Source organism: Leptonotus elevatus, chromosome 5 (genome assembly GCF_054856555.1).
Source record: "Leptonotus elevatus isolate MCC_2025b chromosome 5, RoL_Lele_1.0, whole genome shotgun sequence".
NCBI lineage: Eukaryota > Metazoa > Chordata > Actinopteri > Syngnathiformes > Syngnathidae > Leptonotus > Leptonotus elevatus.
The window spans coordinates 7,597,761-7,621,103 of NC_141243.1; the positions used below are offsets into that span (position 1 = coordinate 7,597,761).

Consider the following 23,343-nt stretch of genomic DNA (forward strand, 5'->3'; position numbering starts at 1 on the left):
TTTACAGATGTTTGACAAAAATTTCGACTGCCCATGTGGTAGAAATAATTTGCTTTTCAGAATTATAGGGATAGCTTAAAAGAAGTGTGTCATATCTTAAACCAAAGTATAACTTCTGTTATTCGTACGCATGCGGTATCTAAGTCATCAAATGTGCGGTCTTATACTTCAGATCTATTGAGTGTTGTTTTGCTACTTTCCACTCTTTATCAGTCCTGTTCTGAGATTCTCCCTCTGCAGGAGTACATTTGGAAACTATTTGCTATGTTTGCATTGCAGACCCCCGGGAAAGCCAAAGCGTTTAGTAGATGCTCGTTTGAATTGCCTTGCAGTTGGTGACTTTTTAAAATATAGACACAGCAGTTAATTAAATAATTACAAGGATATAGAAGATGAAAATGGCAACAACCAAAAAAACTAGGGTCATTTTTACAATTAAAAATAATAATAGTCACCATACATCCATTTACTTCCATTCATCCAGACTCGGGTCTCAAGGGCAGTAACTTCAGCAGGGAAGCCCAGTCTTCGCTCTCCCCCAGCCCCTTCATCCAGCTTTTCTGGGGCGATCACGAGGCATTCGCAGGCCATATCCTGGATTGTCCCTGGGACCTCATCCTAGTGGGCTGATTGGAAAACCTCATTAGGGTGGCATCCAGGAGACATCCTCACAAGATGGTCCGAGTCACCTGATCTGGCACTTCTCAATGCAGAGGAACCACAGTCCGATATCTGCTCTGGCCCCGCCCAGATAACTGTGCCTTCTCACCCTAAGGAAGAGCCTGGACACCCTGCGGTGGAAACTCATTTCAACCTCATATTTGCCTCTTCTTGTTTTTTTTGCTCACGAACTGTCGGTTGAGGATGGGACCATAGATCGATCGGTGAAATAAGAGCTTACCCTTTCGGCTCGTGACTCATTTCCTTCACCAAGACAGACCGATGCAGAGTCTGCATCACTTCCCTCGCTCGTGAACAAGACCGCAAGAAATTTGAACTCGTACACTTAGGGGTTGGTCTCATTCCCGACCGCTGAGAGGACACTCTACCCTTTTTCCAAACGAGGACCATGGCCTCTGATTTGGAACGCCCTCATTCTCATCGCAACCGCTTCTTACTCAGCCACAAACTGCTCCAGCGAGAGTTAAATATTGCGGCTTGATGAAGCCAACAGAAACATATCATCTGCAAAAAGCAAGACCCCCTCGATGCCTTGGCTGCACCTAGAAATTCCGTACATAATGATTATCAACAGAATTGGTGACAAGGGGCAGCCTTGGCAGAGTACAACCCTTACTGGATACAAATCCACCAATGGGGACCAAAACTCTTGACACCAGTCATACAGGGACTGAAGAGCCCGTATTACGGGGTCCGGTACCCTAATGCACTCCCAAGGTCACGGTCTAAAGCTGTTCCATTGGTCCACGGCTAGGAAGAGAACCACACTGTTCCTGCTGGATCTGAGATTAAACCTCCCAACAGACGCTCCCCTTCGGAACCCCTTAATCAACCTTATCAGAGAGGCTCAATAGTCTGACAGCTGCAAAAAAGCAAGAAATTCTGTCCATAAAGATGACATTGGGCAATCCAACCCTCACTGGAAACAAATTTGTCAATGTGGGCCAAACTCTGACACTGGTCATACAGCGACCGGAGAGCCCATATCACAGGGTCCCACGGACCCCTGAACCGACTTTATCAAGGAGGCTTGAATAGTAAGATTCCCCTGTAGTTGGAACGCAACATCTAATCTCCCTTCTTTTTTTTATCATTATTTATTTTAATGTACACAGCATGATCCAAAGGGGTTGCTGTATTATTTTTTTTCCCTTCACGGTTTAGTTAATAATATTTATGTGACTGGCAAAGGATGAGACTTTTATGATGAGCGGGAGAGAGAAAGGGTTGAAAGAGGGTGTATGGGAAAGCGTTGGAGTGAACTTGCATGCGGGGGGATATCGTTACACAGTGGGCTTGTATAAAAGAGTCCCCCCAGAATGCATGTATTTGACTGCTGCAGTTGAAATGAGCTGTCCTGGATTGGACTGCTTAACTTTTGGAGCAAAACTTCCAAATCCTCTTAGGAAGGTTAAGTGTCCATTTGTGGCTTGATGGTGAAAATACAGTCGGCTGCTTGCCAAGAGACTTGGAAACGTGATGTTGGTGCTGCAGAAGTGCATTTCAACTTGTACATGTTTTTTCTTAACTAGTAGACCCTAGCAACAGCTGCTTATCGTACCACAACACCGTCACCTTGTTTTTAGATCTGGGAGTGAACTTCCTGCTTGTGCGTTAGAATTGTTTGGGTGGTCTTCAATCGTTACCCCCTGAGGCACCTCGATTTTGCATTTGTGTTTATATAGTAAAAACAAATCCAGAGTGAGATTCATCTTGTATGGGAAGTGGTGGCCCTTTTCATTTCTACAGTACAATATAATATTTGGTAACTCTTTAATTGTAGATTTTGTATTATTTAACATCCATTGGTTTGGTTTGGTGATTGACATGTAACCATCATGTTGTTGTTCTAAAGAGATCCAATGCAAAGAGCTGCATGAAAGATCACTTTCCAAAGATAACAACGCCGACTTTTGACACGATTGTTAATTATTCTGGTTGTAAAGTGCAGCAGTGTAGAACTGCACTGCAGCTGTATCTAATAATGTGGTCACCAGATTTCGTTACACTTAAAAGGTTTAAATAAGAGAAAGACCTCTTCTACGCCACTTCAATCTAAAGTCACAAAAATAAGCATATTGTTGAATTAGGGCTGTGATTAAAAAAAAATAATTATAATACAGATGTAAATAGCCGAAAGGCAAAGCTCTCGATTTACCGGTCGATCTGCGTTCCTGCCCTCACCTACGGTCACGCGCTGTGGGTCGTGACCGAAAGAACGAGATCCCGGATACAAGCGGCCGAAATGAGTTTCCTCCGCAGGGTATCCGGGCTCTCCCTTAGAGATAGGGTGAGAAGCTCGGTCATCCGGGAGGGACTCAGCGTCGAGCCGCTACTCCTCCACGTTGAGAGGAACCAGTTGAGGTGGCTGGGGCATCTGGTTCGGATGCCTCCTGGGCGCCTCCGTGGGGAGGTGTTCCGGGCATGTCCTACCGGCAGGAGGCCCCGGGGACGACCCAGGACACGCTGGAGAGACTACGTCTCTAGGCTGGCCTGGGAACGCCTTGGGATCCCGTCGGAGGAGCTGACTGAAGTGGCTAGGGAGAGGGAAGTCTGGGCTTCCCTGCTAAAGCTGCTGCCCCCGTGACCCGACCCCGGATAAGCGGAATTGAAGACGGAACGGAACGGAATGTAAATATCATTTTTGGGTGGTATGATCACTAAACCAGAATTTTATTATCACTTCAATTTCTATTAATCCAAGTGACGACTTGACACATCTTGCTTGAAATGTGTTGCGTGGGGGACCCGATCACTTTTTCCCCCCACAAATAATCGGAGCATTGTTGTTATTATTTTCCTGGTTTTCCTCTTGAGTCATTTATATGAGCTTCATCGCTGCCTCGCTGAATAGGCATTCAAGTCGTTTACAACCATTACTTCATTCAATTATTTCCTGCCAAACGTAGTTCTCGCAGCGCGATTGAAGAGAAGAAAAGGTTCGAACTAATCCATTCCACTCTCATTTTCTCTCACTTTCACACCGCCGCCTATCACACAAAGGATCCTCTGTGAGAGGGAGACTGGGTGCCAGCCAGCGGAGGATTCAGGGGAATGTATTTGGGTTGGGGGAAACGCAGTTCTTTGCATCGCAGCCGGCTTTATCCGTAAAAGGAGTAAAGTCAACATTGTGTTTGGGCCCTCTTTGAAGGATCCGGGGCCCGCCGGCCACCTTTAGCCGCCGTTAATTGTATATGTTTTGTTGTTGTTTTTTTTAATGAGTTCCAGAGTTGGGATTCCCATCGTCACCACCAACGTGTTGTGCCATGATTCTTCTTTGGACTGTTTTGGCTCCTGTATAACGAGTTTACATGCACATAAATTTGTGTACAAAAAGTGTACAGTCATCCCAAATTTATCCCCGCAATAAACAAAATCCGCAAAGTAGCGACCAATATATTATTTATGTTTATTTCAAAGCTTCATGAATATACAGTATTACCAGCATGTGAGGTGTGCGTATTACAAAGTATTTTTGCTTAGTCAGGGCCACCGTTCTCAAGTTCTACAATGTAGTATATGTGACGTTAACTCATTCACTGCCATTGACGGCTATAGACGTCAAAAATTCATTTGAACTATTTCTATTGGTTTAAACATTTTTCCCACTTTTGTTAACAAGAGTATGAAAACCTAGAAAAAATGTATTGTACATTTAGAACAGAGAGAAAATTTGTGATTAATCGTGAGTTAACTATTAAAGTAGTGCGATTAATTACAATTAAAAAATAATAATCACCTGACGCCCCAAATTTTTAATAATTTTTTCTTCCCCCCCCCCAAAAAAAAAGTTTATTAAAAAATGTTAAACTAATAGAAATAGTTAAAAATATATTTTTTACGTTTGTAGACGTCAATGGCAGTGAATGAGTTAAATGTGTACTACTACTATCACTTTACAGCAGTGGCGTAAATATCGACGGTGCAGCAGATGTGTCGCACCGGCCCAGAGACGGTGCGGGGGCCCAGGACAGGAGGGAGAAAGAAAGAAAGAAAGAATCAGTCTCAAGGAGCCTCAATGACGTGATGCGAGTTGGAGAAAAAAAAGCGGTAGCGAGTGTGTGTGTGCCATCTTTGCTTTGCAAACGTAAAAAAAAAAGTGCCGCGTAAAAAAGAGAAAAAAAACATGACATTAAGGCAAAAAATCTTTAAAGAGACGTTCATGAAGCAAAATCTAGTGTCCCGCTGTGTCCCGCTGTATCTTTTGCCTTTTGCAGAAGCGACATTGACCCTCCAGCCGCGTCCCACCTCTCCCAGCGGCTTTCCCCGCCACCTACGCAGCCTCAGGGGATGAATTTCACGCCAACGCAAAAAGCTATAGGCTATTGTATCGTCTAGCAATTGGCTCAGGCCCACTGGACCGTTCCCCAGATACAATAAACAAGGAAACAGGTGTTTTTTCTGACAAATACTACTTTGGACCCAAGGAGGATCGTAAACGACTTTACGGAGCGCGGTGCACAAGATGAGCTTAATGAGTGAGTAGCTACAACTTCTTTTTGTTATCAAGTGCAGTTAGTGGGAATAATCTATGGCAAAGGACTTTATTGTTTTTTGGTGCCATTGTGATCCTTTTGCATATATTCAAACAGATTTAAAAGTAAAACAGAATATAATGTAGTAAGGCCCCCCCCCAAAACATTTTTGCACCGTAGCCTTACAGCAGCTAAAACATATACTGGCGTCCACAAAACTATCAATCTACTTAACATATTTAACGAATGATAGACATGAGGTAATACAATTGTGACTTTTATGCTTTGTTTCCTCATTTCTCAACTCCTTTGCTCCCAAAAACGTATAAATAGGTTCTATTTTAAGTTTGTAGTGTTCCAAAGACGTATTTATACGTTAAATTTTTTTTTTAAATAAATTATGCCAAAGCATACAGTAGGCTTTGATGCAGCAGAGTATAAGAGATCAGTCAGGGCCATGTTGCGACAAGCTCTTATTCCCCAGTGGTTTCAACAGGTTTGTGAATAATGATGAAACGTAGCTATATTCTAAAACAGAAAATGATACAAATATGCATTTTTTCCCTAATGAAAAAAGAGACTCTAATCTTTCTTTTGTTAGCCTCCATGTTTTTATAGCAGTAGAACGCAATAATCTGTGAACCTTGCAAAATCAGCCAAAATCCAGTAAAACAGCCGTGAGCGAAGGGGGTTGCTTCAATGAAAATGGCTGGGAGTCAATGAGTTAATGTCAGTTGACCAATTGTTTCACTGTTCAGTGATTGTTGTCGTTTATGGCAGCCATTGTGTCATTCTATTATTTCTCTTCCACTGCATCCAAAGTTTGTGTCCACTAATCTGTTTTAAACTCGTTTGTAAATTGTCTCAAATAACTGATATTAACCGATTATGGTTATATCGAGAAAACAAACAAGAATCGGTTTCCTGGTCTTGCATATGTCTACCATACTGTTTCATTTCATTTCAACCACTGTATCAATATATGTATCCTGCCAAATTGACTGATTAGTGACGAGTTTACAAGTTTTTGCTTTGTTTGTATAATACGCACGCTGTCTTTTCAAACTTGTTTTGTTTTTGGATTGATGACTTTCATAAAATGTCATAATTAAAACAGTCAGAACATCTGTCAGTTGTGATTGCGCAAGTTCAAGTCGGCGTCTGTTTGCAATCAGCCAACGCATGTTTAAGAGCCCACTTTTGTTTTCAGTTGGAAGCACTTTTTGCAGGAACCGCATGCAACAACGCTTCATTCATCGGCTTTGATAATTCTGTTTGGTTTGTTGCTAATGAACTGTAAACATTTCGCCAAGCAGCTTGACATCTCTTTTGTTCACTATTTCAAATGGGCGACTCCACCCGTGTCCTTGGCTGCTCCTCCGCTACAAACCTCGAACCTGACTTTCAAATACGCACGTAAATCGGTGCTGAATAAAAAGCACATGTGCTCAAATACTGACATTGTTAAGGATCTCCAGTTTTTCATTAAACCCGTGTGAAATCCACCCCCAAAAAAAACGATCACCACACGCAAGATCTCGGATACTGAAGCACTTTTCGATACGCCATTTCAATGTTTGTGTCTTTCTGTAACTTCGACCGACAGGACTCTTTATGCATACCATAAATTGGGCGATAATGACTTCACAGCAATAAAAGACTTACAGGAAAAAGTTCAAAATGACTTTCTTTGGAAATCAAGCTTTAAGTCAATCGCTTACGACAATAAAGTAGTAAACGGTACTTTCGAAAGGCAGCGGCGCTAAATAGCACATTTGGTTATTGAACATTTAAAGCTCCAGACAGAAAGGTTTCCGGTAAAAAATGAATAAATATATCAATAAAAATCGCCTCACAGTAATTTACACAACGCAACCATAAACTCTTTGTGGTCGGTGAAAGCCTTTTGCCTCTTTAGTCTGCTCAGACTGGATAAGGTCCTATATCGAACCTTTCTGACGATGGAGCTGATGTTAATTCCCGATTGATCGTCAAGCTGAATGTCTCGTCGGTTGATACGGGACAATTGGAGCAGTGTACAGTACGTAAGACTTAATCGTGTTACGTCCAACTTTCGATCCAAGTTTCTGGAGCCCCGACATGTGGAACAGTGCAATGCTGTGGAATAAGTTATTGTTACCGTGGCTACCAAAGCAACAACATATGCTGTTACAGCCGTTGCAGTACTTGCCAAAACACTATAACACCCACTTTTTTGCGCTGGAAAACGCTCCTCATGCTGGTATCAGAAACACGTACCGCATATATCATACGTGTGGAGAGAAACAGCTGTTATGCGGCGTACAAGAGTAACGACCTGTATATGTTCCACGGTAATATGTGTGACTCACTGTTATGGCGATCCAGACTCCATTAGCTCACCTCCAGTGCAGGTTGGATGAAACAACCTCCAGTGACACGACATCAATATGCTTTTAGACTATAGACCGTTTGTGGTTGGTTTTGCATGACTCAAATTTACCGTGTTCTGAGTCATGGTTTAATAGTCACCATCTTTTCTTTTTTTTTATTTGGTGTTAGTGTTCCATCCTTAATGAAATCTGTCTGCCGCATGTGTTTTTTTTTTTTTACGATCAATTACAGTTATATGCCTACTATCAATCCTTAAAGTTATGAGCTGATGTTGTCAGTAAGATTCATGACTGATAAAAAAACATGTGAACCATGTCCCGGGAAATTCTTATGGCTCTGTTCATCCTGAATTCCAAGACTATATTGTATTTCATTGACTCGGCAGCTGACAGTAATTGCCAACATCCAGCGGTGACTAAAATACCATTTGACGACGTGATTAGATATCATGAGCTGAATTGGCGGGTGCCGTTTCGGAGATTCTCCCACATTTTTCTGCAGCTGTTGATGACACACCCACGGGTGAGAACGTTGTACAAAAAGAGACGAGGGAACGAGAAAAGAGGCAAAGGAGCAGTAAGCAACGTCAACTTCACATGAACTCAAATACTCGCCCTATTTTCTCATGACGCAACGTGTTCAAAATGTAGTGTACGATATATATTCACGACCTAAGTCTTTTTTTGCACAAAAAAAACCCAACATTTATATATATATATATATATATATATATATATTTATATGCCTATATCACCTCCTCATGATGCAAATGGTTAAATGTTTTGTGTTTCCTGAAATATCTGAAAAAAAATGACTTATGCGATTACAGCGGTACCTCGGAGTTTGAACATAATTCGTTCCTGCGAAGTGTTCAAAATCCGAATTGTTCAACCTCCAAAACATTTTTTCCCATAGGAAATCATGTAAATGCAATTAATCCGTTCCCAAGAAAATTCCTATTTTATTTTCTATTTATGTTTTTTTTTTACAATACAGTACAGTATTTAAACAATAAAACAAAACTTACCTTACCTGTTGTGGCGTGATGGCATCAGTGGATGTTAAATGCTATGTTAATGCTAGCTTTAGTTCAGTGCTGAGTTTGTGTATTTTACATTGGACATATTGTTAGACGACTAAGCGGTCCTTGCGTGTGTTGTTTAACGTCAGGCACGTTGTTGAACAGCTAAGGGGGGGTCCTCCCGCCAATATTTACAAAAGTAGTGACAGTAGTTACAACGGCGCGATAATCTCCTTCCTAATTCCACTGTGGTTCGTAGCACTGTATGTTTTTCTTTGTTGCCGCTGGCATTGTTGTCTTTCTTTGGGCCCATGGCGAAGAAAAATCAAAATGCACTCGCGAGTATGGAGCACCTACGGGAATATTCACGATCTGACTGGAAATGAGCAGCGCATCGTCTCAACTACCGCAACGTGAGCATTCGGCATGACTCGGCTTCGCTCGGCTTCACTCGGTTACCCGTTTTCAAGGTACGTTCAGCTTAGCTTGCTTCGCTTGGATGTTCGAACTCCGAAAATGAGTTCAAACTCCGAGGCATTTTGTACTCAGATTGTTTTGGTTAAAGTCCGAATTGTACGAGTTCCGAGACGTTCAAACTCCGAGGTTCCGCTGTATTTTAGGAAGGAGTCGATTTGACTAAAAGTGATGTGCTGTTGGAATTTTGTGAACCTTGATGTCGTAAGTTACTAGCTAACCTGACATGTGAGGTTGTTTCACAAGTGAACCTTGCTAAGACAAAAAAAAAAAAAACAGTTTGACAAGGGAACCAAAAGGTAAATGACTGAACAGAGTCATATACTCGCTTGTCCCCGAGAATCATACAGTAGATCATTTTATTCAGATGGAATAACCAAAACTTCGGTATGAGAGAAAATTGGGTCCGATTCAAAGATAAATAAGCCATAGCCAAAATGTCTGATATCTTCTTGTGTTGGCTCCCACCCGGTGGTCATTGAAAACCATTGAAGATGCACAAACGTGGGCACAGTTCCCCTCCCTGGCAGGCGCTCCCGAGCATTAGACTCAAATGTGCCTCTATTGTGTTTTGACAGTCAAAGAATTCCAGCACGAGTCTCACAGTTGGATCATATGTGGACTTGCGGTTAGCAGACATACGTCTCGTTTGAGAGGTTGAGGGTTCTGGCTAACACTCCCGCCAAGGCTGATATAGTGATGAATTCAACAATTTGGTGGTAGGACTATCTTGGTATGCAAAAGACTAATGAAGGTCTACAGTGTGGAACCAGTTGTGAAGTGTCGGGTTCAAATCTTCTGGTTGGAGTTTGTGGGTTTTCTTTGGATTTCTTGGCAATGTTGTGGTCGTAAAAGTTGCATTTTTCTGTCTTAAGGTTGACTCTTGATCTCACCTGGACTTTGACTCAGACCTTGTGGGTCAGTATTGACTTAGATTCAGACCTTTGTGACTCAGACCTGACTTGGACTGGATGGATGCGGACTTGACTACAGGCCTGATAGTTTGAAGACACAAATTGCCAACAAACAAACAAATGAAAAAAAAGCCCCCCAGGAGTCTAAATGCATTGAAGTCATCTTGATGTCATCCAAGTCTTCAGAACCCTCCTGAGCTCGGAAGAAGAAAAAATAATTATTGTCATGAAGTAGCCACGAGTTGTCTAACTTCTCTTCGTGTTGTCTGACCTCCAACGTAGGTAGTTTGGTGCCGCATTATATCCTTTCGTCCCGGGACGTTTCTGACACGCTTTATGTACGAAGTCGGCTGGGGTTTTAGACTGCAGCCCACCCGCAACCCTAATTGGGATAAGTGGTGTATAAAATGTCTGGATAATTGACCCTCCTTTTGTGCTACTGCGCAACCCATCCAGCATACCCAATATTGCGAACAATCACAAAGAACGACCCAAGAAGCCCCCAATCAGGCCACCAACATGCAACGAGTCATCTCAAAAGACCGTAATACAAACCATACTTTCTTCCCCTCCCGGTTCTCAAACCACGTAGCAAAACGCAGACCAGCTGTCCTGCACAACTTTTGCGTCCAGTCAGCACATTGACTCTTTCTTATTCCGCACACGCCCTTCAGTCGGCGATCTCTCACGTCGTCGCTCTGCCTTGTTAGCGGCAAACAATGCACTATCTTCTATTCATCTTCGGAGCAAAGCAGATGCAAAATAATGAGAAACACATGCTCGGCGCTGGCTGTTCTGAATTTGGCAAGCGCTTCATAACTCGGCGCTTGCTTCCACCACACTGGGAAGTTTGACGTCAGCGAGTCCCACAAGACTTCGGCTGTCCCCGTCCCCCTCGGTGCTCTTGAAGGCCCGCAACCGAGAGAGCCGCTTGTTGTTAGCGGCAACTTTACAAGCCAGCAAAGACCTGCAAGCCGAATCACCCGACAGCCAGCTGCGAATGCACTCACGGCCTTGAGAATTGACTGCGCAGCGGAGGACTTTGGGTGGAGCTCCAAATCCTAGACATCCGCTATACATCAAAACCCTCCAGTACATTCTGTCCTGTTAAACGTGTACACACGCTGATAAATGTCCATAAAGTTCTCTTGAGCCCCGTAGCTTAAACAAAGATGCCAATTTTTTCCCGATCCTCTATTCTTAGCTTGTCTTTACCTCGCAGAAACAGTGTTATGAAATTTCTGTTTACACGTTAACTGTTTAGATTTTTTTTTTTTTTTTAAATTAGATCTGCACACACAAAATAATTAGGACACACTCGTGTGGCTCAAAATGCAAAGTATCATTTTTGCATATTTTTGTTGAGGCATACTGTGAGCAGGATTTGTGCATCGGTGTTATTTTATGCGTTTTCCACTTGTTTATATAATAAGGTTGGCGGTTGTAGGTTTTTTTTGGGTTGTTGTCTTATTTATATGTAGTTTTCCGCTCCTGAATGTGCCGTGTTTTTAATTCGGCAGCTCTCCAAATGAAGGCCATTCTTTTTTGCTTCAAGCGGTTTGTCATAAATAATTATCCCAAGTACAGTGATATATATTATGATATCTCCCGATTTATGAATATTTGAAGTTATGAGCCGCCAAAGGATCTTTTTTTCTTTTGCACTTCTTACAAGCAAGCTTTCGATACGCCGGTGCTCGATTGAAGTTAAAATTATTGGACTGTGTGTAATTCTATACTTGTAACTTTTGCTATCATTTTTGTTAGCGTTCGACTCAAACATTCATTTGAGGACTTATTTGGCGAATTATCATTCATATGAAGTTTAATGAAGTTGATTTGAACAAATGCATTAACAAAGTGGAATAGTATAATTATTTATGAATATCATGAGCGAATCCCTAAAATGCAATATGAAGGCCATAATTTGCATAAAATCAAGAATTTTGACGAAAACCTTTCATTTTGAGCGGGGTTTTTTTTCATTAAGAAGAGCCGACAATCAGGAATCAGGGCCATGTGTTAAAAGTGCATCGAAGTCATGCTTCAATTTTGTCCATTATATCAAAATGCTAAAACAATCAATCAGGCTCAAATAAATGAATTTTAGACTCAATAAAAAAAAGGATGATGTTCATCTCATTTTCTTCTCTCAGTATAAAAATGAAGCTAATTACAAATGCAACATTACATGAAATGTGAGCGCTGAGGTGATAAACTTCAAAAGTGTAACTCCGTGGATAATCTTTCAATGTTACGTGACAAAAGTTCAGGCCGATAACAAAACAAATTGTTCATGTGGTGACTTTCTTCATTTTTCCTATCATCCGTTGGGGAGGCTGGTTCGCTCTCAAATCATAAGCCAAAAGGATATAAAGATTCCCACAGGATGCTAACAGTTTATAAAACACAATTTATGATAAGATTATTTACCACATGAAATGGCAATGGAAGTAGTTGTGCTTCCCAAAAAAAAAAGGGGGGGGGGGAGAAAAGAAAATGAACACAGTGCTGATTTATATGGCAAATATCTCCACATCATTGTTATAGCTGTGTTCCCGTCAGGGTTTGAAAAAGGTAGTCGTTATGTAATAATTTATATCCCTTTCTGGCACGTACATTCGTTGGCCCAAGCTGCTCTAAATGCTTTTTCTTTCATAATCTGATGAGTGATTTGTCAGCCTGTAAAACCGTGTACATTTTTGTCATGCTGGTTGGTTTCCTTTATTATCACTTTTAGTTATACTATCCTATACAGCTCGTCTCTGTGCCCTGTTGAAGCAATGGTAATGCATAATTGTCATATTTTTCATCTCATTAAGCATAGGTCAACCATGTTGCCAATTTTTCTGCCTGGCACGCATATTGTGTGACATTTAAAAGTGTTTTTTTGTTTTTGTTTTTTAAAAAGAGCTCAGTATTGTTCATTCGGTAATGTCATCATCATTGCTCTTTTTTTTTTTTTTTTTTTTGAATGTGTGTGCGTGCGTGCGAGTGTGTGTGTATTCGTTAGCTCACCAAAAACCTATTAGAAAATGTGTTTTTGTTTTTTAATCGTAAGCATTCTCACATGCTCTAAAGATGTCTTCGTATGATCCTAACGTAACCGTAAGAATCGATCACATCAGTAATATTCACTCTGAGACCATATAAGTCGATCACTTCGATGTATGTCCAGCCTTCCTCATCTTACGCAACTTTTCCCTTCCATCTCTCGAGAATTGGGGAAATCCAAGACTGGAGCGAGCTGGAAGTGTAAAATACACAATGGAAGGCCCACCACGCTGCCGTCCGTCTCAGCGGGCTTTGAAAGACTGACAGGCAGACAGGGAAGCCAGAGATGGCGGCAGAAAACAGTTTAGCTTATCACAGCTGCGATAACTCAAGTGGGCTGTAACCAATGACTTATTTGGTCATTTGGGATGGAGGGGCTTGCTGAGAGCAGCATCTGCGCCATGTCGCTCCGCTCCCGCATTTGGCGTTCTTCTGACGGACAAACGAGGTGGCTGGGAAAACTGTAAGTGGGGCCACGCATTAGTTGCAAGTGTTTTGAGTTAGGAGAGTGATCATAAAACAGATTAAATGAGTATCTTTCGTACCACTTTTTGTCAGAGTATGAGTACTCCAACACTTGAGTAGTCACCGATACAGAGTACCGATACCCCTAGTACTTTTGATATACAAAATTTCCTCCACAAAAAGTTACAGATAAAAAAAAAATCTTTTTTTTTCTTCTTATTTTTTTTCTAAAAGAGCTCAGTATTGTTCATTCGGTAATGTCATCATCATTGCTCTTTTTTTTTTCTTTTTTTTTTACAGATAATTTTAAAGAAATACCCATACCTATATATCCCAATATCGCATTTTTTTTCCAATTGCATGAAATGAATGGCAATTTTTTTTAATCAACCTTGAAAGAAGACCAGGTATCGGACCGACGATCCCTAATCACTAGGCACCACTGTTTTTCTTATATACTGCCAAATAATTGATGAATATGATGCTTACAATATTTTGGGTGAAGTCACCTTGTATCAAAGGTGCAAGCTAAAACCGATAAACACAAAACCAGATGGAAGATGTCAAACATATGGCCCGCGGGTCATAACTGGCCCGTCAGGGGGTCCAATATGGCCCATGAGGACAGAACATAAACTGCATTTTTTCCACTTAAATTGACTTGTTGCTAATTTTGTCCACTGAAGACCAATTGAGTGACATTTTGAAACTTGGCCGTGACAAAACTTGTACGCTTGTTTTTGTTGAGAAATTTCAGACTAATCTGCAATAATAACAATAAAGTGGAATATTTTGTGAATGTCTTTGTAATTACTTGCACCCCCCCCCCAAAAAAAACAGGAACTATTTTGACTGGTTAGTCATAGCTTCGCTCTCAAATTGATCAATAATTTGTCTTTTTCTAAACCCGATTGACTGTTACGATTGCTCGCATCTTAGTAGTCCACACAATCGCATACATTGTCTACGTGCTGGCTGTTGAGAACAAGCCAAGCCAAGACTTCCATTGAGCTAAGATGGAGGAGGGGGTTCCAGAGAATGCGCCAAAGAGGAGCCCCAATAGAGCCACGCATGTTGATGAGCTGACGGTGGGGGGGGGAGTGGCCTCGAGCGTACGCGGCTTCAATAAAAGCCTCTTGTGTGGACCTCTGAGGAGCCCAAACTTTCCAGTAGCATCAAAGGCATCTGCTGCACTGAAAGGGGCTACAATAATTTAAAAACAAATAAAAAATAGAACAAAAGTTGTTAACCAACTTTCTAAAAAAAAAAAATCTTTTTCATTCATATTACCACCAAAGAGCGCCTTTTGTGTGGAAAAAAAGACAAAATGACAAGTCTGCTGTGCATCATTGTATTCTCTTTGGCCCTGGCTGGCAGTGTGTCCAGTCAGCTTACAGGCGCTCCCACGTCATATTCAGGTAAGATTACAATTTTTTTACCATGTTAAAAATGCCGACTTTGTTATTTGAAATCATGAGTAAATGACCCGTGGAATGAGCAAAAAGTGCTTCCGCACAGCACGAGGGTCACTGGAGCGAAGTTTTCTGGGGTAGTAACACATAGACGGCGGCTCATTGACTTTCTGCCAGCAGACCAACACATTGTGGAGCGACTCGGAGAATAAATCACCCTTGCTGCCAGCACTCCCCGAGTCAGACAGAACCGCTCGGAGGAAATGTCTGACAGGGGCCAATGTGTCTGCTGGGGCTTCTGGTAGTTAGCTGGTAATAGAGAGTACGATTTTTTTGTCAGTCTAGATGGTTCAATTAGTTAGTTAGTTAGCTCATTTGCTGCCATTGACGGCTATAGACGTCAAAAATTCATTTGAACTATTTTTTTTAGTTTTCCACTTTTGTTAATAAGAGTATGAAAACCTAAAAAAAATGCACTTTCAGCATCCCCTGCATGCTGACTCAGATGACACAGGCCGGAGTTTGTGCTATTCAGGGTCGTCTGTGGGAGTGACAACACTGGGAAGTAGTGAAGCTTTTTGTTCAAATGTTGGAATTGGGGGCGGGATGGGGGGGGGGGGGGGCTGCACTATTTGGAAACATTTGCACAGCTGGGACTAAGCTTTTAGGTAAAGTACTTCTGACTGTTTGATGTGATTTGTTTTAAGTCATTTTTATGTTCGAGTTTACGTTTGCTCATTTAACAGCAATGTTTTAAATCATGCAACTCACGTTATTTGTTGTGAAAACTAAATGATTTTTTTTTTTTAGCTCTTTAGCATTCACAACCACAAATCTGAAATTCTGATGTATTTTCCTACATAAGTTACATTGGGCCCTTATTACACTCTCGAGTCAAAAATACAAGATCCTCTACTTGGGTCGATTTGACCCAACTTTGAGTCCAGAAATTGGTCTTTTGGTGTAAAATATCTCATAATTATTGATCAGATCCTTTACTTTTTGGGTCATTTTGTATAAAACAACCCATAAAGTTGGGTCAAATTGACCCATAAAGTGGATTGATCCATTTTTGATGAATCATTGGGCTACTTTTGACCCAACAGTTTTTAGAGAGTAAGAAATATCAATTAGTAGTCCACTATAAGGATTTACTTTGCATTAGGCAACATAATCACTGCTCTATACTTGATTTTTAAAAATGCATGCAAAAGTGCTCACAGGGTGTCGCCGGTCCTCCGCTTTCGTGATTCACTCCTGCTCTCAAAGCATGTTGGCAATCTGCCACCGTAACGGGGGATCCTGACAGGAGCCGAGTTAAGATTAATGACCAGCAGCCAAATGTTTAGAACCGCACACTGAATGACGGCCAATGACGCGTTCCCTGTGAGGTAATAGTCTGTTGAGTGTGATTCCCGCTGTGCTCATTGGTTTGGGGAAAGGGCTTGCTTGGAAATGGCCTCAAACCAAATCCGGCGCTCAAGTCGTGTTACGAGAGGACGTCGCCGCATTTCCGTATCTGCTAATGAATTGACTGCTCGTGTTCTGGGAATGCATCCGTGCCGCTGTGCTGTACCCACTTTCTATATTTGTGCTCATTATTCAGTACAGGATTATAATTAGTGAGGAGGTTTTCGACGTGCGGCGTTTGCCCCAGCTGGGCTTTGTTAATTATTCTGCCATATTGACGCAAACAGGCCAGCAGCGAAGGAAGGAAAAGTTGTGGGTCGGAATGTTCAATCGTCATCTGAAAGAATGGGCGGAGCCTGCTTACAAACACGGTGTCATCTGTCACATTTGAAACGATGTTTGACTCTTTATGACATTAAATAGTGTTGATGAGCTTTTACTAATGTGACCCAAAATTTAGCCCAAAAAAATTATATATATTTTTTTAAAGGTGCTAAAACATTGCGTTCCCAGGTCGAATTTGTCCCATTAAAACGGATTTTGCATTTACCAGTGTGTTCTGAATTATGGCAACTGATTTCATTTGTGCGCAGCATAACAGCTAAATGTCGCTTCACCGTGTTTGCTTTGAAACCTGGGCGTTTTTTTGATAGATGTTCATATCCAAAAGGGAGTGGTGTGAAACGTGAAATGTACATTTTCCTTTTCCCTTGAAACATTGATGAAGGATTAATCATCGCTAAATGTCTGGAAGGCTATGAATACATTTCGTTGGTTCTCCGTTTGATGTTGACAATCACGATGACGATGTTCTTGGCCTGGCTCAAACTTTACAATGCAAACATGGAAAATGGATATGCAGCGGTTAAACTTTGAAATGTCAGGTCAGTTTGCAATTGTTTCTTCTATAACGAAGATGCACATGGTTACAATCATTTTCTAATACAACCTTTTATCTCTAGAAAGTAAAGTGCTTTAAAATTGTAAGTGTTATGAGCAGCAGCTGTTAAACTTTCTTCTTCTTTTTTTTAACACATGGTGTGCTTTCATTCACAGATGTGTTTTTTTTTTCCAATATGTCATTAAGTTCTAACTTTTTTGACAATTATTTGCACATTAGGCTAACAAATGTGCCGATTGTGATGTGAAATCTCAAGAACACACCAGATTGGACATTCATTGATTCACATGTCCACAGAACGAGATTAAAATAGCGCTCAATAACATGCATTTCATTGTTTATTAAATAAACAACTTTTTTTTTTTTAAAGAGATTTACAAGTTCAATCACATCTGGAGAGCCAATCTTGACGTCACTGTCATCTGTTCCAGGAATTTTCAAAAGCTGGTTCGTCACTTTGAATCCCTCGGCTTTTAAGCGCACCTCATGAAACGAGTACTCGCGCAGAGTATTTACGAGGCCTAGCAAAGCCTTGAGTCATTTTCTGGCAACACGGACAAAAAAAAGAAGAAAAAAAAAGAAGAAGCTTGAAGATGCTTGGATTTGGCACACAAACTGGTGCTTCCTCTGATAATACTTGGCATGTTCTTGACCAGTCAGGTTACACATAAATGCAGTTTTGTGAAGCATGATTCTGCTTTCACTTGAGCCAGATTGAATCTGCACGACAGCTCAGGGATGTCGACCATGTGGTCCAAATTAAGCGCTGGTCTCCTTTTGGATGCTTTCCAGTGTTAATATGCATTAGAGCAGATTATCCATAAATGGGTTCAATCTGACAAGAGGCTAAAGTTAGTCCTTGTTTGCCCAAGAAAAATTCCGCAGACTGCAGTAGGCCTAGTGATGCTTTTTCAGTGTCAATAATTTAAAGTGCCTGTAAACTGAAAATAAATATATGTCTTACCACCACATAAAAATTGTGTTAACCCTGCCAATTAAAAAAAACAACAACAAAAAAACACTACCCCCGTGTCTATTTTGGGGGGATAATAAGCAGGCCGGTCCGCAAAAAGTAAAAATCCGTGTAGAATTGAACCCCCAACACCCCAAAAAAGACAACAAAAAAAATTTTGTAAAAATTATTTAATGTAAAAAAAAAATTAAAAAAAATCACAGGTGTTGAACCATGCATATTATAAAGTGTCTTGGAAATCGTCTTTGTTTTTGCTCACATGCACAGTTTGGTCGTGTCGCCGAATGTGCGACACTTCACGCCGCTCAAATGTCATTCAAATATCACTTTGCCTGGAAATGTGGATGCTATTTTGTCTCGCATCCTTCTTGTGCCCAGCCTCTAGTGGCTGAAATATATCCCACATATTTGTCAGTGGGCTTTTCCACGCCATGACAACAAGGCACTCTAATACACTCATCCCATCAGAAAATCCCTGTCCACACGCTTTCAATTAAGTCTGACTTAAAAAAAAAAAATCCCTCCTACTCTCTCTTGTGTCTTTCTCTGAATGACGTGCGTGCACTCACAGCCGACAATGAGGCGCTCTAAAGCACCCGCATCAGTCCGAAGCCCACGTCCACCAATTGTTACCCACCTCCTCACTCCTTTTGTTTTTTTTTCTGTGTAATGTCTGCACTCGCAGCCAACAACGAGGCACTCTAAAATAACACAGGTTTTTAGGTGTAGGCAAACTACAATAGCTAACTGCTGACGTGAATGAAGGTGCTGAAGTTCTTATAGAGTCAGGGAGGACTAACATGTCACTGGACCCATATTATATGCCTAAAAAAAAAAAAGTCTGAACTGGTGAAAATCTGTGAGCGCTACGTAGCTTACAGTAGCTCTCAGTCTTATTATTATTTTTGGTCTGTTTCATATAGAAACATTGAAACAATTTCAACTGAGAAACAACAGGGTCTTTAAGTGTCAAATATGCTTTTGAGCAGATTATTTATAAATGGGTTCAAGGGTACGAGTGGCGCCACGTATTCCCTGTTTGCCCAGTGGAGAAAATCTTATGCTTAAGATCCAGCATTCATTTCCTTCACAACTTGTTGTCAAAAATCAAACACATACTGTTTTCAAAAAGCAGCTCACCGCGGTTCCTGACTCCAATTACTCGACTGGTTCAAGGGCAGTTCCTGTGGAGCCAGGGGTCAAGGGGTTGTGTACATCTGTCCATCTGGGGCTTATTATTGCCGAGGGGGGGGGGGGGGGGGCACCGTTGCTTTGCTGCTTCGGGCCCACTTATCCGAGCCCTGTGAGGTCTAAAAACGGTGATTATAGAGGTTGTGAGAGCGAATGTGGCAAAATAAATTCGCTCCCGTTTTCGAAGCGCGCATTTCGTTTACCTACGTGTTGCGCTTTGTTTATATCTGTTTCAACTCCTGCTTTATTACTTTTAACTGTCTTACTCAGATCCATTTAGGGACAAACTAAACTTTTTCTAACAACGTTCAACCGATCCCGTTCTTCCTTCCAGTTCAGGTCTCGGCCGACCTCGGAGCCAACGTTACTTTGCCGTGCCGCCTCCCGCAAGAAAGCCACAGCTTCTTCAGCGTCGGCATCCGCGTGAAATGGACCAAGCTGGCGCACGACGAGGCCCTGAACGAGGACGTGCTGCTTTCCATGGGCTTCCACAAGAAAACCTACGGCAGCTTCGAGGATCGCGTCTACCTGCAGGAGCTGGACAGCGACGACGCGTCTTTGGTGATAACCGACGTTTCCGCGGACGACGCCGGAACGTACCGTTGTGAGATCATCAACGGGATGGTGGACACCGTACAAGAGATTGGCTTGGAGGTGCAAAGTGGCCTCACTGATGGTAAATTGATGTACCTTTTTTTTTTTTTTTTGTCGTATATAAAATGGATTTCGTTTCTATTGAACAACAAAATGAAAATAGTGAAACGTGCTGTATATTCATTACTGCTTTCAAACAGGAAATGGAACACAGGAGGCTCAGAGTAAAGCCCTTTTCACACTGCACTTGCTGAAAGAATCGCGCAGCTTTAGCTTAGCACAACTCAAGTGGCCGAGTCGAGCAATGACAAAGCTTCGACCCACCATTAGATAATAGTTTTTTTTACTTTTTTACATTAATAAACCATCAGTCCAACTGCGGTAAACAAACGAATCCATCCATCGTTAGCATCCATTTCTCATTCAAACCCAAGGACGTATAAATACGTTTTAATTATTTGTCCTTCATCCCCAAAAATGTATTTAGACGTGTTTTATGTTTTTTTCTATGCTAGAGCATACAGAAGGCTTTGATGCAGCTTCTGACCTGAAGAGGCCGCTTAAAGTAATGGTAGTTATTACAAAAAAATGGCCAGCAGATGGGAGCAGAGTATAAGAGATCAACCAGGGCCGTGTTGCAACAAGCTCTTTTTGCCAGTGTTTTAAACAGGCTTGTGAATAATGATGAAACGTAGCTTTATTCTAACGCTAATTGCTGCAAAAACAGAAACCGATACAAATGTACTTTTTTAGACTCTAATCTTTCTTTTGGTAGGTTCCATGTTTTTTATAGCAACAGAACACAATTTTCTGTGGACCTCGCAATATCAGTCAACATCCAGTAAAACATGGGAGCGAAGGGGGTTGCTTCAGTGAAAATGGCTGGGAGCGAATGAAAGATTCAGTTACGCTGCGTACCGACAGAAATGGATGACATCACATTGACATCCCGATCAATGCATTGAATGGTATTTGTTTTCCGCTGCAGGCGTGGTGTTCCCCCACTTCCCGCCACTTGGCCGCTACAGCTTCAACTTCGACGAGGCTGTGCAGGCTTGCTTGGATCAGGACGCGGTGGTCGCCTCCTTTGAACACCTGTTTGAAGCCTGGAAGGACGGCCTGGACTGGTGCAACGCCGGCTGGCTGGACGACGGCACCGTGCAGTATCCCATCACGAAGCCCAGAGAACCCTGCGGCGGCGCCAACAACGGACCCGGCCTCAGAAACTACGGCAGGCGCGACAAGTACATGAGCCGCTTTGATGTGTTCTGCTACGCCACGCAATTGAAGGGTGAGCATTAAGTCGGAACGTTGCGTTTTTTTGTTTGCTGCCGTCCGGACTCCGGGTACGATAGGCCAGATCAACTCAAGAAATGCTGAAGTCAAGCACCGAAAATTCCTAAATCTGCCAAACTACTGTACACATTATTTGTACTTTATGACTCAACTGGTGAAGGAGGACACGGGAAAAGCGGAAAAAGACTAGATGGAGGCATGAGAGGTGCATCTGGCCAACAGATTTAGCTCACGTGGACCATAATTTATTGCTGTGCAGAGTGCACTTAAGTGCCTTTTTTTTTTGTCTGTGTCATTTGTAGCATGACAGTTCCGACATTAACTTCAATTTATGGGACTGAAACTCCGTCCTGACCAAATGTTCCCATTTGTCTGCTCCACACAGGACGTTTCTATTGGCTGACTCAGCCTGAAAATCTCAACTTCCACGAGGCCGCCCGGGCTTGCTTGGATGACGGCGCCGAGATTGCCAAGGTGGGTCACATGTTCGCCGCTTGGAAGCTGGAAGGCTACGATCGCTGCGACGCCGGCTGGCTGGCTGACGGCAGCGTCCGCTACCCGATCTCCAGACCGCGCAAGAACTGCAGCCCCGCAGAGGCTGCGGTGCGCTTTGTGGGATTTCCTGACAAGCAGCAAAAGCTCTACGGTGTCTACTGCTTTGCGCCGGAGCCCTGAGGAGCCCAGCTGAAGCCTCGACCACCAAAGAGCCACAACCACAACCCAAAAATGTACAAAAAAATTGACCTAATCTTTGCATAAAATGAACATCAGAACATCTAAAAAAAACGGTGGTTGCCAGTTACAGGACAATATCATATCATCAAATGTTTGAAAAATGTATCAATGTTGTGACATCACTGACAAGGAGTTTGATTGTTTCTTCTCCACAGAGTACTTATGGAAAAGTTTAGCGCTGCTTTGGTCAGAGTGCAAACAAAGAAACCGGTCTTGGTTTCTTTATAATAAAACTTTGCAAAATATATAACTGTGCAGTAAAAATGAATGTAAACAACTTAGACTGTGATTTATTCTCAATAGAGAGCACCAATCAAATCAACTCCCACAACAGTTAGATCAGTGCTTCTTAATTTCTTTTCTTTTTTTTTATGCGTCCCCACTACAGGAAGAAGAAAACATTTCACGCGCACACACACACACCATCTCTCCTCCATGTCGATATCAATTGTCTATATGAAATTGTGGTAAATTCAACTCTTTGCGCACTCTCTGACAATGAGAGCGCCACTGCCACCTACTGTAGTGGATGTGCAATTACACTTTATTATAGTACAGGAAAAAAAATAAGGTTCCCTGAAGGGCTGAGTTATATACTTTTCCTTTTGGGCAATCATTTATTCCACTTGCCGATAACAATAGAAATGACTGCAGTTGTGAGACAAAAATGTCTGGCACATCCATCTAATTTGTCATGATTACAAATAATGTTTTTAAAACACTTTGAGTGGATTTTTTTTTTAAAGTTTAAAAACAAACCAAAAACATGATGATCCTGGTTAACAAACTTGGCCTGGCATTCCTGAATCATCAGTCAGTCTGTTTGCTCCATGTTGTCAACACACATTTTATTCTGGTCTCACGTGAGTTATTTTATTTTATTTTTTTAAGAGTCGTTTATCTAAATCAGAAAAAAATTAATGTGTCAACATTTTTTTTTTTTTACTCTATACTTCTTCTTTTTCTTTTTTTTACAATTCCGACTGCATTTTCCTTCAAAACAATTTGAAATAAATAAAAAAAAAACATCTGATCTGTCACTTTGTTGAGTTTTTCTTCCCACAATCAACATTTGTCGTCCAAACAATTCTGAAAACTGCCAATTGAGAGGCCACGCAGCTGGCACGGACCCATTTCATTGAGAAGATTTAACACCAACGTAAGCCTCAATGCACTTATTTATTCTTTGGCTCATTTTAATTTGCACTGGGCTGGCTGGGAAGCCCCTCAAGTTAAACAAAAGGAACAGTCGTCTGTCTCAAAGGCAGTCTGTTGCAATGCATGGGAATGGGGTCAAGTTGAGGTTGCTCGAGCGGGGAAATGCCAACTAAACTTAAATGGGTTTGTGAAAGTTTCATTGATGGAAAGTCTACA

The 23,343-nt window shown here is 41.7% G+C and overlaps 1 protein-coding gene across 1 annotated transcript; it reads left to right on the plus strand.

Moving 5' to 3' along the window:
• Positions 1–14,624: 14,624 nt before the first annotated feature.
• LOC147173511 (hyaluronan and proteoglycan link protein 1-like) lies at positions 14,625–23,002 on the plus strand. The gene is made up of 4 exons (XM_086077247.1): positions 14,625–14,875; positions 19,679–20,020; positions 20,927–21,229; positions 21,620–23,002. The coding sequence occupies exons 1-4, from the start codon at positions 14,785–14,787 to the stop codon at positions 21,907–21,909; spliced, it is 1,026 nt and encodes a 341-aa protein (XP_085933373.1). The 5' UTR covers positions 14,625–14,784; the 3' UTR covers positions 21,910–23,002.
• Positions 23,003–23,343: the final 341 nt, after the last annotated feature.